Genomic DNA, 18490 nt, shown 5'->3' on the forward strand with positions numbered 1-18490 from the left:
TGAACGAAGAAAATGAGAAAGGAAATGAGTTTTTTTTTGATATAAAACGTGAGGGCATTTTTGTCGATTTCAGTGAGTCAGGGGTTTGAGCCACCTACTCAGCAGCATTTCAATGCCTGACTCCCTAGGACCCGAGTCAGGGGTTAGGTTCGACTCAGACGTCGAGTCAGGGGTTGCTAAATTTACAAAACAAACAGTCTGACTGCTGACTCGGCGCGAGTCAGGGGTTGACTCAGACCCTAACGCCGAGTCAGCTGCAAACAAACAAGCTCTTCATAACCCCCAAGTCCCACCCAATTTGTATTGTGCAGTGTTCAAGTGTGCAGAACAATCAACATGCTAGTACAAGTTTGACTACAATTCCGAGATGTCCACTATAAAGTGAGCACATCTTGTTCGCACCTTTATAATTCGAAACAAATGAATATGGGTGTCGTAGAAATCCCAGTATTGGTACTACTTCCTCTTCCAATTGGCGTTCTTGTATTGTATCTCATTCTTATTCTCATCAAATTTCTTCGCAGAGTATGGTGGAATCCAATTCAAACTACCAAAATCTTATCTTCACAAGAAATCAAAGGTCCTCCTTACAAATTCCTCTATGGAAATACCAAAGAGATCCACACAGCAATGAAAAAAAGCATGAAACAACGATGGACATTGAATCAGATAGACTCGAAAGAGAGATCAGAAAATCGATTATTGAGCTAATAAAGAAAAGAGAAGAAAAGGCGAAAAAAGGAGAATTGGATGGAGGATATGGGAATGACTATCTTGGAATGCTAGTGAAAGCAACTCACGAGTCTGACGAAAACAAGAGAATTTCCGTACAAGATGTCATTGATAGTTGCAAAACTTTCCTCCTTGCTGGTCATGAAACAACTACTGGTGCACTTACATGGACATGTTTACTTCTCGCCATCCATACAGAATGGCAAGATAAAGCAAGAAAGGAGGTGTTTGAGTTATTTGGGGACAACAAGCCTAATCCATATGACAATTCCCTTGGAAAACTGAAGATAGCAAGTTCTGTTCTGCAACATAATCTGCTTATACTTTGTATATAATCTTTTTTCAGGATGCACCGATTCTGTTGCCAAGCCCGAATCCAAGTGATTTCATTGGCTAAGTTTTGTTTTGTTCTCATTGTTGTAGATGAATATGATCATTAACGAAACTCTAAGGCATTACCCACCTACTGTTTCACATACAAGGAGAGTTGCAAAAGAAGTACACTTGGGAAACAAGTTGATGCTTCCAGAAAATATGCATGTAAGTGTTTCTACCCTAGCATTGCAACATAATCCAGATATATGGGGAGAAGATGTTGGTCTTTTCAAACCGGACAGATTCTCAGAGGGTATAGCTAAAGCAACAAACAACAACAATGCAGCATTTCTACCATTTGGTTTGGGACCTCGTTTTTGCGTTGGGTCAGACTTTGCTCTTACTGAAATTAAAATTGCTCTTTCCATGATTCTACAACACTATCATTTTACGCTTTCCCCTGCTTACATTCATTCCCCAGTGCAACGGCTGACCGTTCGTCCCCAACATGGACTTCAGATATTATTACATACTTTGTAGATGAGTATCGTTTTTGTAGATTTGTATTATCATCCTATTAGTGGACAATAATAGGTGCAATACTCTGCATTCTTTTGTATGGTTTTGCAAAAATATATGTATGCACCCTTGATCACTGACTGCTGCTACTTAAGGACTAGCAGTCAATTTGTCAAGTAGACTTTGTTAGCTGCCATCAACTTGGTGCTTCATAGATGAAATTTTTCAGTGTCAAATCTGTATCAAACTTCGTAATTGTGCGTTTCAATGCAAGGAACCACCAAAAAAATCTTCGGCTATGGCTGCTCTTAATTGTATGTTTGAGAATAAAGCAAACAATCACATTACTTGTAATGCATCTAATCAGCAACAATTCACTTCATATGGTGGTTCAGATATAATCTCTACAACCGAGGGTGAAGCCATGTAAATCACTCACACTGGTTCTCTTCAGATTTGTCCCATTGGGAGTTTTCCACAAAGTTTCTTACTTCACCTGGTTCCTTTAGTGTATATCCCTCACTAGGTTCCATAAACATGAAAAATAAGATGAATTAGCTTAAAATGTTACTGTTGAAAGATTAATCCTGAACCAAATGTCAAACTACAGTGTCACAGCATGTATATATGGTTCAAACTTTATCAAGCTGTCCACTCCTAGTCCAAGACTTCCTAGCTCTTACAATCAAACAGGTGTCCTCATCCCCCTTTCACTGGCCATGATTCATCCACTTATTTTTCCTCCAAAGCCAACAAGGAATTCTAGTTTGGGTAAAAGGTAAAGGTTTGTATTCTTTCTTTTATTTTCTTTGACAAGTGAAGAGAAGAAATAAGTATGGGTCTAATCAAGCTAGAATTCCTTCTTGTTCCAGTTTGTGTATTTCTGTTGTATCTCCTTTTGATTCTCATCACATTCATTCACAAAGTATGGTGGAATCCAATCTACATAACAAAATTCTTAGCTTCACAGGGAATCAGTGTCCCTCGGTACAAATTACTTCATGGAAATGCCAAAGAAAACCTCAAGATGGCGAATGAATCCAAAAGTAAACCCATGGAAGAATTATCTCATCAGATCTTTCCTTATCTTCAGCCTTTTCGGTACGCATGTATCAAAACTTATGGTGAGTGTGTACTGTACTACTGTGTATCCTTTTGAAATTTGACTACGTTGAGAAATTTATGCTAATTAACATCGTATTTATCTGTGTAGGTAAGATTCATCTTTCCTGGATTGGTCCGAGACCTCAATTATTTGTATCCGAAGTAGAATTGATTAAGGAGATAATGAATGACAAAGATGGAGTATACCCCAAAACCAAGTCTGAAGGGTATTTCAAGAAGTTGCTAGGAGACGGACTTGTGTCAGCCCAAGGGAATAAATGGATCAAACAACGTAAACTAGCTAATCATGCATTTCATGCCGAAAGCTTAAAGGTATGAACGCGACTTGGCTTGACTTTCATCTTTGTGCATCTTTTTCAGCCTGACACTAGTTTAAGAATGTGGAAATCTGTATGTATTTGAAGGGAATGGTTCCATCTATGATTGCTGCTGTTGAGACTATGGTAGAGAAATGGAAAATGTATGAAGGGAAAGAGATAGAAGTCTTTGAGGAATTTAGGATTTTAACATCGGAGGTCATTTCAAGAACTGCGTTCGGGAGTAGTTATGCTGAAGGGAAAAACATTTTCGAAATGACCTCCGATGTTAAAATCCTAAATTCCTCAAAGACTTCTATCTCTTTCCCTTCATACATTTTGCATTTCTCTACCATAGTCTCAACAGCAGCAATCATAGATGGAACCATTCCCTTCAAATACATGATAAAATTGGGTTCAATTGTGTCTGCAAGTTTTCTGAAGATAAGGCTTCCTGGTATAGGGTAAGGACCAATGTGCATAGACAATCTTGTTTTTGCCACAGTTTATTATTCTTGGTACGGTATGCTGAAAAATACTTTTCCTTGTAGAAAACTTATGCCAAATCAAGACGATATTGAATCAGACAGACTTGAACAAGAAATACGAAAATCCATTTAGGATTGGTACAGAAAAGAGAAGAAACGAGGAGAAATGGAGGATACGGGAGCGACTATCTTGGAATGTTAATGAAAGCAACTCATGAAGCTGATGAAAAGAAGCGGATTTCAGTAGATGATATGATTGATGAATGCAAAACTTTCTACCTTGCTGGTCATGAAACAACGACGACTTTACTTACATGGACTTGTCTACTTCTAGCCATCAATACAGAATGGCAAGGCAAAGCAAGAAAGGAGGTGTTCGACTTACTCGGAGAAAACAATCCAGCCCCTGATGACAATTCTATAGGGAAACTCAAGATTGTAAGTTTCGTTTATTTCTGTTGGCTATTGTTTTCCACTGACTTTATAAGACGCACTTAAGAAACTACTGTCTGACACTTCTCTTCAAATGGTGCAGCTGAGTATGATCATTAACGAAACTCTAAGGCTATACCCACCCGTTGTTGCAGTTGTAAGAAGAGTTGCAAGAGAGGTTAAAATAGGAAATAGAATCGTTCTTCCTGCAAACATAGAACTAAGCATTTCAACTGTAGCTGTGCAACATGATCCAGAGATATGGGGAGAAGATGTTCATCTTTTCAAACCAGAGAGATTTGCAGAAGGGATAGCAAAAGCCACAAACAACAACACCGCGGCATTTCTTCCTTTCGGTTTGGGACCTCGAGTTTGTGTAGGTTCAAATTTTGCCATCACTGATTGCTCTTGTCATGATTCTCCAGCGTTACCATTTTACATTTTCACCTGCTTATGTTTATTCCCCAACGCAACGCATCACTACTCGTCCCCAACATGGACTTCAAATCATGCTGTACGTGCTATAGAAGGGAAATCAATTGAAAAATCTGCAATATTTGTTTTTGTTTGTTCGGTTAATATGCAAAATCGTGCTGCAGGACTGCATCAGATGCGCATTGGAATTATAGAAACAATAAACATACAAAACCGTCCAATTTTATGTAATTTTTGGTTTCTTCTAAGTTGACAAACATAGTGTTTTCTGGCATAAATCCAGGCCTCTCCGCAGTTGGAGGGTTAAGATTAATCTTTGCCTGCTAATTCTGGCATTATAGGCTGCCTGCTAATTCTGGCAGTTAGGCTGCCTTGGGAGGTTTACAATTTAAAGATCCAATATAAGAAAGAAAATCTTGGACCAAATTTATAGGGGTGTATTGGATCATGATTTATCTAGATAAAATTAGATATTAGTTTTACCTGAATCTAGTGGATTTATAATGTTTCTTAAAGATTCTTGGGGTAATTTGCGTTACCTTCCCTGTAAAGATTGGTAATTTGCATTACCTCTCCTACAAAATTTAAATTAGCAAAACCTCCTCTCGTCAATAATTCCGTTTATTCCAAGTTAGCTGATTCAGCACTAACTTATACGTGGTTTTTATTTTTTTGGAGTAATTTGCGTTACCTCCCCTGTAAAAATTGGTAATTTGCATTACCTCCCCGTAAAGATTAGTAATTTGCATTACCCCCCTACAAAAAACCACGTGTAAGTTTGTGCTGAGTCAGCTAACTTGGAATAGACGGAATTATTGAGGAGAGGAGGTTTTGCTAATTTTATTTTTGTAGGGGAGGTAATGCAAATTATCAATCTTTACAGGGGAGGTAACACAAATTACACCAAGATTCTTATAGATATATGATTCTGGATTATAATGGATTTTCTTAGGAGTAGTTAGATTTTTAAAAATTGAAGTATATTACCAATTAGTAATATATTTGAAAAAACCAAGGTCATGATGATTCCCTTAAAAAAAATACCAAAGTTGAGGTGGTGGTGGGAGGTGGTGGTTGATGTTTGTGGTGTGGTGGTGGTGGTGATGGTTGCTAATGGTCAGTGGTGGTGGTGGTGGGTGTGGTGGTGGTTGGTGTGTGGCGGTGATGGTTGGTGGTGGCAACGGTGGTCGATGGTGGTGGTTGTGCTGGTGTTGGTTGGTGGTGTGTGGTGGTGGTGGTGGTTTGTAGTGGTGGTAGTGGAAAAACATAGCATGTTGTGATAAAAAAAAATTATGCATAAGAATCCATGAAACTCTTGTGGTTTGGGTTAAGATCGATATAAGATAATAACATACATATTTTGCCTACAAGTATCCATAAGAATCCATATATATCTTGTCCCTTAACTATCCTAAGAAATCTTAAATAAATTGAATATTGTAGATGGTGGATTTTCGACAAGGGCTAAAATCGTGAACTCATAAGTATACGAAGCTCTGATCCAGCAATCAGACGTGAGTATTGAGACACGGGTCTCTCATCGAATTCTGAACGGAGAGTACTTTCTCTCAGAGTACATGTAGATATGTAGTCTCACGACTGGACAACGGCATATCTCATGAACACTGAACACTTTCAATGATTATTTCTATATAGTATCACGAGATGGACGGCTCCTAGACAGCTTGCTCTGCTAGTATAGAGCGATAACATCTTCAGGAACAAACAACGAGTTTACCCTGACTATATAAAGGATATGACTTACCGACAAGCTCATATCGGGATAATTAATGCTCCTAGACAGCTTGCTCTGCTAGTATAGAGCCACAAAGTTAATTATTCCTAATTAAGATTAATTCTGCCGTGACATTCACTACTGAATTCCCAGAATAATCTATTATTGCTCCTATTCCATGGTCGAATCCACGACTGATCCCATGGAATGACAATAACAATTGCTCCTATTCCATGGTCGAATCCACGACTGGTCCCATGGAATGGCAATAACAATTGATCCTATTCCATGGTCGAATCCACGACCGGTCCCATGGAATGGAAATAACAATTGCTCCTATTCCATGGTCGAATCCACAACTGGTCCCATGGAATGGCAATAACAATTGATCCTATTCCATGGTCGAATCCATGACTGGTCCCATGGAATGGCAATAACAATTGCTCATATTCCATGGTCGAATCTGCGACTGGTCCCACGGAACGACAATAAACAATTGTTCTGATTCTATGATCGAATCCACGGCTTGATCTCATAGAATAGCAATAACTATATTATCTCATTACTTCGATCTCATGATCGAATCCACAACTGGTCTCATAAATGGTAATAGATAAATCTTAATTACTCTGATTCTATGGTCGAATCTACGATCCCATGGAATGGTAATGCTCACTTTATTATTCTGAATTCGTAGTCGAATCCTCAGCTGATCCTATGAATTAATAATAAACATCTTATTACTCAGTTTTGTGAATTATTCTCCACTGAATTCCACAATTAGTAATAAATAATCAACAATCGGGCGTCTGAGCTACCTCTAAGTAAGCCCCGATTCAAAAGGTGAAAGTGTATTCAACGACGATAAACTAACAGTCACCGCACGAACGAGTATTTCAAAAAACACCGAAACGATGAACCTATGCAAAATAGAGAAGAAGATAATAAATAATTAAAAATATTGACCAGGGTGCTGGGAGCACGGACACACGACCGACCGACCGTGTCGTGGTTAATCCCACGCCAATTTTATATTTTTAATGCATTTTTATTATTTTCCATGATTTGATGAAAGTTCTCTCATTTTATCAAATCTCCTTCGTCTCGAGGAAACTCCTCGGTTTCATGGTACTTCTATAAATCCATAAGAAATAATATAAAATTAAGGAAAGGAGTGTGGGGCGTGACCATTGGCCAACCGGCCATGCCTTGGTCCCAACCGGCCCCACACTCTACGGTTCCTTATTATTATTATTATTATTATTATTATTATTATTATTATTATTTCTCTAATTTCATGAAAAACTCGTTGATTTCATGGTATTTTTGTACAAATCATCAAATAATAATAAAATAAAATAAATTATGAAAACTTGTGGGACCGGGCCTTGGCCGGCCCCCTTTGTTTGATTATTTTATTATTAGTTTTCCTTGAATTCATAAAATTCCTTGATTTCATGGTATTTATCTCAAATTAGGAAAAATTCCCTCAATTCATCAAAAATACATGAAAAATACAAAAACATTAAGGAAACTCGTGGGACCGGGCCATGCCTTCCACGGTCCCACATGCGCTTGTTTTTATTATTTTAATATTTTTTGCTTCCTTGAACTCATGAAAACTCCTTCAATTCATGGAAACTCCCTAAATTCATCAAATTTCTCAAAATTCATGAATTTTTTCATAAAATCATCTAAATATTATAAAATTAAGGAAAAGGCAGCACGGGACCGTGGTCACGACCGTCCGACCATGCCTTGACCACAGCGGTCCCACGCCTCCTCATTCCTTATTTTATAATTATTTTTCATCATCTCACGGTGTTTTCCTCAGTTTCGTCGAAACCCTAATTTTGGCATATTTTCTCGAATGGATGCTCAATTGCACGCCAGAAAATATCAAAATTCTGAGGACTGAGACGCGGACGCCTTGGGGATACGAGCACGCTATCTTGAACGACCAAGATTGGCTCTTTGGTTCACGGAATCCGGTCCCATCAATTTTCACAGTTTTGACCTAATTTGCACAATTGCTCGTATTAGGTCCAAAACTCTTCCAAACACTTTGGATTTTCATGAAGTGATCTTCAGGCGGTCACGTGATAATCCAGGGCTGGTTTCATGACCCCATGGTCGGTCCCTCACTCCGTCACAATTAATTAGGTTTTCTCACCTAAGGCTCAGACGAGCATTTTCGAATAAATGATTAAACCAGCATTTAATCATTCTTTCATCAACAAATCGTCAACTCTTCAGGAGTTCTTTGTATTTGCTCACGTGAGCATATGGACACTACATGGTTGATCCACGGTCCCATGTAGTCGCTCCCTCCTTTGTCCCATGGTTAAACTTCTGACGAATCATGAATTGATCATCAATTGATCAAATTAGGGTTTCTGAATCCAAGGATCATCATTCCAGATTCCAATCTTAATAATTTTACGACGACCTCATGGTCATTAATTTTATTAATTATGCTCGGTTCATCGACCAGTATTCTAATTAATATTTTCGGTATGCTGCCAATAACCCATCAGATGAACAACACATGCTCAGACGATCAAATATTCAACAATTCATCACATGAGCAACACTTGCTCAGATGATAAATATTTGCTCAAACCAAGGAATATTGGTTCAACAATCAATATTCAACGATCCATCGAATGAGCAATACTTGCTCACTTCATCGTAAGAACTATGCCTCTGTCTCATGACATGTTCAATTCATGAGTTTCAGAACATCATGTTCAACTCAGCAACTACATGGACTCATCGTCCCATCAAACCACGAAGTCATCAATTGACTAACAAACCACGAGACGTCAATCGTGTCACTTGGGAGGATATCACTTAGGGTTTTGGTATGGCGGTCTACGGCACGTGTGTTCAAACAAACGATAGAATGTGAGCAAGTCGTGCAATAAGTTGAAGGAATTCACGAGGTAGTGGGTGGAAAATCGACCAAGTATCCACACGTTGAGCAACTGGTTTCAAACACGATATGCACTTCCCCACTCCTTGATTCCATCAACTGTCACACTTCATGGGGTCATGGTGTCTAAAATTCCAGCAATATAAATAAGTCTCTGAATCATGATTGAATCATCAACATCAACAGTATCATCAATCTCACGTCTCATCGACAACACGAGATCATAAACTCATCAATTGAGCAACTACTCTCAATTGAACAATTTCAATCATTCAGAGCTTATCATATTCAGAATTCACACACCCACAATCTTTGATTACCATTGATTCCACACATTTACCAGCTTCTCTCCTACAGATAAACCCATCCTCTCTTGTGACCGAATTTACTCTGGAACGGTCATTTTCTTGATTTAGGCCGGAGTACTACAGATTGATCTCTCGAATCTAAAGCACCCCCTTTGTAGCGGTGCATCTGTCTGAGGTTTAACATTTCGCTCGGTTCGAGGAGTCTCCTCCGTACGGTCGTCTCCTCAATTCCTTAAAAACCAGCAAATTGTTTTTCCCCATCTACATATTGGCGACCACAGTGGGAGATCATTCTCTCGGTTGAAATCTCAATTCTCACAAGGATGGACGGTCTTAGGTCTACCAATCCGGGTTCAATATCCGATCCTAATATCGCAAGCTCTAGTGGTACCTCTGACGTCACTCCTCCGACGCAACCTGCTACTACTACTGTTCCAAGCACTGATGCTCCAGTGATCACCCCTGCAAGTGACGACACTTGCGCCATCAACAATCTACTCTTCGTTGATCTCCTGAAGAAACCAGAGGAAATCAACCTGCCATTGTTGATCTCATGAAGGTTCAAATTGATGTGGATGCAACAAAGAAAGAGTTGTGTACTTATCCCAAAACTCTCACAGAAAAGGTTGCGTCTGAACGAACTCAACCTCAGCGCGAGAAGGGAAAAGTTAAAGAAACATCTTCAACTGCTGATCCTGAAATATCTCCAATCCATGTTGTACATGATGAAGAATCCCGCAAAGATGCAAATGACTCTCCAGCAATGGAACCTACAAGTTTCATCAATCACTCGTGAATACCTGGAGCACTCTTTTGAAGATCGAGGAAAAGACAAGACATCATCTGTCCATCTTCGTCAACCTTCATATCCCGCTGCCATACGGAGGATTCCTCTTCCAAAAGGTTGTACCTCTCCAACCTTCACTTTGTATGACGGAATAGGCAATGATCGGGAACATATTTCTATTGGGCGAACACGAGCACAACCATGTCGTACGTCTGAAGGAATTTTCAAAGTTTCTGACAGGCAGAGCATACACCTGGTACAACAACATCACACCGGGAAGTATCACCGATTGGGGAGAGCTGATTAATGCTTTCTACAGAAAATACTTCTTCGTGTCAGAGAAAGTCACTCTATCTGATCTAGGAAGGATGTTTCGAAGGAGCAGCGAACATCCTGATGATTATGTAAAAAGGTTCAGAATTCAAGCCTTGGACTGCCACGACCCAAACGTCACATAGCAACAACTTGTAGACTTATGCGTCAAAAAAATGATCCCGGTCTACAGAGCCTTGCTGGAAAACCTCCGGTTCCACACTTTCTCAGAACTTCATGAAGCAGCCAAAACGATCAGAGACTACTACACCTGCTTTACTGAGCAAAGTCTACAAGGTAGAGGAACCTCGGAGCAGCCGACGCCTGATCAAAAAAGAGTACGATGTCCAACCTTCCATGAACGTTGTTGCTCAAGGAAGAAAAAAGAAAGCTTCTGCTCAAACATGTGACATCCAACACCTCTTCCTACAAAAGCATCACAGAAGGATAACCAATCTTGCACAAACCTCGACCTGGCATCAACGAACGGGAAAATGATCGGACATACTCAAACTTCTCATGAAGGAGTGATCGAGTTACTGGAAGTCTGGGTTCAAGACGGTGCAATCAAACTGTAGTTCATCATAGAGAGCCAACATGAAGAATCCAAGGTACTGTCGCCTTCATAGATTTATCAATCAGTCGACAAGTAACTGCCATATTTTGAAGCACGTCACCAAAGATAAGGTTGATCCACAATAGCTTCAACTGGGCACTGGAGGAGTACACAAGAATCCTCTCCCAATCATAACCTTTACACTCTCTGAACAACCTATCAAAGAGGCAGTTCAATCCTTGGTCGAACGTGAATTGCTCTATTTGTCGAAGGCACAAAAGAGAGACATGTTCACAGCACTGAACCACATCGTGTCAAGAAGTCCATTCCGGAAATACTTCTTGAGCCTCCAGCCACAAACCAAGAGATGTACGACTGGGGACTACTTACCACAGTCGAAGAAACAAATTTGGAAGAACGTTGATTGATGTCGTCACCGCCATCAACATTATTCCACTGAAAACCTCAGAGCCGAAGGCATCAGTCGACAAGAAGCTACTCATGCTCCCATCTCAATCAGAGACCTTGAAGGAGCGCTCAGAATACTTATGGATACATCACTCTCAAAGTGAACATAAGTTCAACACTGGACAGAAACCAAGTTTCACATAATCAGGAAGATCCAGGATATGACATGTCCTTCAGACGAGCGTGGATCCACGCTGAAAATATGGGTACTTACAGAGCGCCTTTGGTTACACGTCTCTCCAACGAAGAAAGTTCTGATCCAGAAGATTTGACGGACATTCCATCATCAGAGTACTTGGAGGAATTTCAAACTTTGACGAGGTTGAAGAAAGAACCTGCAAAAGATGCATATACATCCATTAAGAGGTTCCGCACTCAGGCAAGTCTCATCCCATGTCTATGTCATTTATTTCCTCACATGCTATCCTAGCATGGGGACTCAATTCTGCTAGCAAATCTGCAAGACGTCATGAATGGTAGCTTCACCACATTAGTATTTTACCAAGTGGTTGAATCTGACGCTCCTCCGAATCAAGCACTGAAACATTCATTACCGAGATGATGTCCAAACATGGCAAAGAACACTTTGGGCGTTTCTCCTGCTAGTCCATGTGTTCCACAAAATCAGAAAGCTCTAATGTCTGCACAAGTGTCGAATCCCACTACTGCAACGAAAGGGATGCTGAATCAACAGAAGATACTCCAGGGCCGAGACGATCAAACCCCTAAGATATTCGATGCTTAAGGAATATACGCTTCAACACTCAAGCATCTAAAAAAGCTATCAAATTGTACTCCCAATCAAAGAGTACAGCTTCAGCACAAATATCTCGATGATGACACATTGATTCAACACCAGCACGATCAAAGTGTAACTAAACAATAAGTCTTCATTATCCCATGATAAGACTTCTGAAGCATATGCAACATCATTCATACATGGATGGCACTAACTCCTTCAATATATACTGGGCAACCTGAGGTGGTGATTGAAACTTCATCAACGGGTTTTCTCTACATCACAAGCCCCTGCATGATTGAGGAACTTTCTCTCTTCACCAATCACATCCAGTATGAAAACTGATGCTATCTACCGCAACAATGTTGACTCACTGACAAAGCCAGATCGTGGTAAAGTTATGCTTTCAGGAGCATTCAGGTTGAACTCTCAGTACACCTTCATCTTACGGACGCTCAACTCATCAACTAGTTCATGAATGTAAAAGGCTCACTGGATGAAGGAGCAAAGTTTATATCTATAATCATGGTTCTAGCCTTTTCGGTCTTTGGAGCAACTTCAACCATGGTATCAGCATCAAAATAATCTCTAGAGGAACACCATCCATGATCTCAGCATCGACAAGGATCTCTGGAGCGTAATCATTCATGGTTTCAGCACCAACAACGGTCTCAGGAAACATCCTCAGGGCTTCATCAACTAATCATTCTCTGAAGTGTTACACATGAAGCGGACTTCTCTAAGACCAATGATTCATATCAAGATGTGCGGACCTGATAACATGCTCACATGAAAGTCTTCCCAAAGCTGGCACGACTGGTGGGCATAATCCAAAGTCTTCTACAAGATGTTCTCATCACCTCTATAAATGAGATACAACACACTCCAGGCCATGGGTTTGCAAAAACGTACTAATGGGTGAGGAATGGGACAACTTCCTCAACGAAAGATGTTCGTCTATGTCTCTTCTACAACATACCAAAAGGGCGCATCAATCGGACATACGAGCTGAAAGATACGGCATTTACTGTCAGGTCTATGAAATCTGAAAATTTGCACGGGATTACAAGTTATGAAAGTGCATACTTTATTGATTTCCCTAGACATCTCCAAACTTAAGCATTCTGGTTGCATATGATTCCTCCGTCTCTTAGCTTCGAAAGTTGGGGTCAATCGTCAGATTCCGACGTCGTATGAGGTTCCTACAGCTTCCTGAGCGTACAACATGCAAACAACAATTTTTAGACGGGATTCATAACTTCCACAGTCGATCGGTGTCCACCAGGTCCTTCCGCTAAATCCTTCATCAAGGTACCTCCAACTTCGACCACCTAGGTCTTTACATCAATTTTTCTACCTGGGTCCTCTATCTAGGTCTCACCAGAAGAAGGGAAAACGAAAGGGAGAGACTTAACAAAATACTGGGGACTGACGGTCCACTTGTCAAGACGATCGATTTCACAATCCAAAACCGATCAAGAAATCAAGACCAGAATAAAACCTCACATCTCTCAGAAGTCCAAGGTTCAAGATACCATGGAAAGAAAACTAAAGAAAGTCAGCAAAATAAGATTTCTGCTTTTCTTCATCCATCTTCTTCAACACGGCATCACTGGTGGTGAAAGAAGTGTCACCTTCCACCGCTTTCCTTATAGCATCAATCTTTTGACGAAGCCACTTCAGATTGAAGCCAAGTTCTTCAGCTTTCTTCAAGTTGCACTATCAATCAAAAAGTACATCCCGGGTGACAGTATTTCCAGTTGTGATGCGGATATCATTTATAACACGCAATATGGCTTCTACTTGCCTCGTCAAGAAATAACTATGCTCCGGATCCTTGGTAACGACGATGTGCCCATACATCTTCCACGATTTCTCGTACAAGCCTGCATATCAAATGGGAACGTTGAATCCGCCAACTAGTTCATGATACGGGAGTGAAGCATCGAACGGAGGATCAAAAGCAACTCCTGCACTTGGATATTCATGCACCACTATACGGTTCTCAATTAATGGAGCAGCCTCCAGGGCAACAATTTCTTCAGTATTCTCTACTGGTGTTTCGGTTTCTTCTACCACTGAAGCAGCAACAATCTGAGTTTCCAAGACTTCAATGACAACCTTCTCATGTCCTTGAAGTGCAGAGATGGTTGTCTCTCCATCAATAACTCTAGGGCAGTTTGAGTTATCCTCATTGGTTTCAATATCCTCAACTTCGGTATTTGGCACCTAATACGAAGATTACATGAGGATTAGAGTCATTTAAGCTTGAAACCAAATGAGATCATAAAATACATCATACAATCAATCCAATATTATCAAGATTATACACTCAAGGCACGAGCAAATAGCATGAAAGTCATGAAAATACGTTTTACGGTAACCTCGTCTGAAGAAACTGTACTCTTCCCTGTACTAAAAGACGAACTGGGAGCAATCTACGAGGAATCCAAAGATGGGTTATATACCATTATCTTCGTATGAATGTCCTCTACAAGGTATCAAAATTTCATGACAATCCGATGAACGACCAAAGAGATGTGGCTAAAACATGGATCAACATGCCATCTGAAAAATTCTGAAGGTCTCCTGAAAGTTCACTATTTCGCCTTTTTCAGGCCCTAAACATGCTCAAACTTCAAAGAGCTTCTTCGAGAAAAGCTTGGAAATTTCTTGGGCTTGAAGATACATATGCAAACCGCGAAAATCCGACTTCGGACGAAGATTCTACAGCATTTCTAGTAAAATCTGAAGTCTGAAATTTTCCGGTGACGTATTTCGGCAAAGTTATCCATAGATTCACATGGATTTTCATTCATTCATTCACGAATCAGCGATATCATACTTCTTTGAAGAAATTACAGGAGATATGCTTACTAAGGGGGTCTCTAAATCATTTGAAGGCTTGACGATGCCAGAATCTCCGTTGACAACACCGCTATCTCCATTTGGTTCGGGATTTCGGGAATTCTCCATATTCCCATCTCCCAAAGAAGAGTTCCCTTCATCAACATGATTCTTATCTGCAATGATTTCTTCCTGGATTCATCAACAAAAATTATTATTATTTCATTCAAGGAGATGCCGCGATCACCTGCACGAAAGAGATATTTACATCGACTTCTTCATCAGTACTGGATTCCTGAATTGTTCGCCTAGGAACAAGTTGAAGACCGTCAATCGATGGAGAAAAGGTCTGAAAAGAAATAACAAAACCTTAGTCTCGTGATCCTAATTGCACGGGCAGGAAAAAGTCATGACACAAGGAGCGCTAACAAATCACCAAAGAAACGGCTGGGGACTTCACATCATTTGCTAGCATCCTGTAGTCCTTACTTCTGGGTGCTCCGCCCCGAAGACTTTCTTCCATTTCCAAGGAGTCTACATTGATCTGAAACCTCACTACATGATCATCCTGTAGTATAGTTGATGAAATAACCAGGAGTATAACTCAGTATGAAGGATCTCTCACCATCACTCAGAGGTCCCAGAAGTACCATTTCTTGAAGTTACACCGGCGGAGATGTCATCCCTGGAAACATCGTCTTTGAAAGTGTCATCATGGGAGTCAGTCATTCTTGCAAAGTGGCTGTGACAGATGCATAACATTCAGCGCATCATTTATACAAAACGCAGGATTCAACAAAACAACGAATCATGGAATAAAGATGCTCACATCAGCGTCTGCAAAAATGGTAACTTTCAACTCTTACCTGTTTACGATTCCACTAACAGTACATGAGTTAATACTTCAAATCTTGCTCGTTCCTTCAAACCTGCTAAGACGAGCAAAATTCTGACATGATTTTCACAAAACCGTGAACAACCCACGTAAATTTTACAATGTGAACATTCACTGGTTTCTCAAAATCTGGACCGTGTGAAAACTCACATATAGACATTCTTTCACCATGTATGGTTGTCTACTTTCAACAATTGTTCAAAATCAAAACATTGATTTTACAAAATATATTTTAACGTGAAACTCACGTATATTTGAAAAATATATCTATATATTTTTGCTCCCTCGCACGAGCATCTGTCTTTGAAACGAGAGTATATTTTCAAAGATTTCCGAAAGCTCGAAGATAAAATTTTTCATGAAGGCTCATAAACAAAATTTTATTACTAACAGACGCACGTCTATCAAAAAAAAAAAACTTCTCTCGTACGAGCATCCACCTTTGAAACGAGAGTTTATTCCACTTTGTGAAATCTCACATATTTAAAATATAAAATTCCGGTTTTCGTGAAAGCTCATAAACGAATTTTATATCATTAGACTCAGGTCTATTTTGTTTGTTCCTTAAACTAACGAACGAACGAGCGTCTATTCATAAAACAAGGATTTGTTTTCATGGGCCCGTCCCACGAATCCTGACCAACCACGGACTCGTCGTCCAAACCAGCGGTTCAAGACCAATTTATGCTCATCAAACGACACTCCAATCATGACATTGAAGCCTTCATCAAGTCGTGGTTTGCTCATGCTCTCTAAATCAGGTAACGTCTCAACTTACAACTAAGTTCATTATGGCCGGAAAATCACCATTTAATGCTGACTGAGGAACACAACTTTCCTCAGTAAGCAGGGGACTTAACGTAGATGGTGTATTTTCAACAAGGGCTAAAATCGTGAACTCCTAATTATACGAAGCTCTGATCCAGCAATCAGACGTGAGTATTGAGACAAGGGTCTCTCATCGAGTTCTGAACGGAGAGTACTTTCTCTCAGAGTACATGTAGATATGTAGTCTCACGACTGGACAACGACATATCTCATGAACACTGAACACTTTCAGTGATTATTTCTATATAGTATCACGAGATGGACGGATCCTAGACAGCTTGCTCTGTTAGTATAGAGCGATAACGTCTTCATGAACAAACAACGAGTTTACCCTGACTAAATAAAGGATATGACTTACCGACAAGCTCATATCCGGATAATTAATGCTCCTAGACAGCTTGCTCTGCTAGTATAGAGCCACAAAGTTAATTATTCCTAATTAAGATTAATTCTGTTGTGACATTCACTACTGAATTCCCAGAATAATATATTATTGCTCCTATTCCATGGTCGAATCCACGATGGTCCCATGGAATGGCAATAACAATTTCTCCTATTCCATGGTCGAATCCACGACTGGTCCCACGGAATGGCAATAACAATTGATCATATTCCATGGTCGAATCCACGACTGGTCCCATGGAATGGTAATAACAATTGCTCCTATTCCATGGTCGAATCCACGACTGGTCCCATGGAATGGCAATAACAATTGATCATATTCCATGGTCAAATCCACGACTGGTCCCATGGAATGGCAATAAAAATTGCTCTCATTCCATGGTCGAATCTGCGACTGGTCCCACGGAATGGCAATAAACAATTGTTCTGATTCTATGATCGAACCCACGGCTTGATCTCATAGAATAACAATAACTATATTATCTCATTACTCCGATTTCATGATTGAATCCACAACTGGTCTCATAAATGGTAATAGATAAATCTTAATTACTCTGATTCTATGGTCGAATCTACGATCCCATGGAATGGTAATGCTCACTTTATTATTCTGAATTCGTAGTCGAATCCTTAGCTGATCCTATGAATTAATAATAAACATCTTATTACTCAGTTTTGTGAATTATTCTCCACTGAATTCCACAATTAGTAATAAATAATCAACAACCGGGCGTCTGAGCTACCTCTAAGTAAGCTCCGATTCAAAAGGTGAAAGTGTATTCAACGACGATACACTAACAGTCACCGCACGAACGAGTATTTCAAAATACACCGAAACGATGAACCTATGCAAAATAGAGAAGAAGATAATAAATAATTAAAAATATTGACCAGGGTGCGGGGAGCACGGACACACGACCGACCGACCATGTCGTGGTCAATCCCACGCCAATTTTATATTTTTAATGCATTTTTATTATTTTCCATGATTTGATGAAAATTCTCTCATTTTATCAAATCTCCTTCGTCTCGAGGAAACTCCTCGGTTTCATGGTACTTCCATAAATCCATAAAAAATAATATAAAATTAAGGAAAGGAGTGTGGGGCGTGACCATTGGCCAACCGACCATGCCTTCGTCCCAACCGGCCCCACACCCCACGGTTTCTTATTATTTTATTATTATTATTTCTCTAATTTCATGAAAAAACTCCTTGATTTCATGGTATTTTTGCACAAATCATCAAATAATAATAAAATAAAATAAATTATGAAAACTTGTGGGACCAGGCCTTCGCCGGCCGGTCATGCCCTAGCCGGTCCCACACGCCCCTTTG

The 18490-nt window shown here is 39.9% G+C and overlaps 1 protein-coding gene and 1 pseudogene across 1 annotated transcript; both read left to right on the forward strand.

The window, feature by feature from the left end:
* The first annotated feature begins 426 nt into the window (after positions 1–426).
* LOC113298437 (cytochrome P450 CYP749A22-like) lies at positions 427–1589 on the forward strand. The gene is made up of 2 exons (XM_026547184.1): positions 427–1022; positions 1156–1589. The coding sequence occupies exons 1-2, from the start codon at positions 528–530 to the stop codon at positions 1585–1587; spliced, it is 927 nt and encodes a 308-aa protein (XP_026402969.1). The 5' UTR covers positions 427–527; the 3' UTR covers positions 1588–1589.
* Positions 1590–1636: 47 nt separating this feature from the next.
* Positions 1637–4463, forward strand: LOC113298436 (annotated as a pseudogene).
* The last annotated feature ends 14027 nt before the right edge of the window (positions 4464–18490 follow it).

Source organism: Papaver somniferum, chromosome 7, assembly GCF_003573695.1.
Source record: "Papaver somniferum cultivar HN1 chromosome 7, ASM357369v1, whole genome shotgun sequence".
NCBI lineage: Eukaryota > Viridiplantae > Streptophyta > Magnoliopsida > Ranunculales > Papaveraceae > Papaver > Papaver somniferum.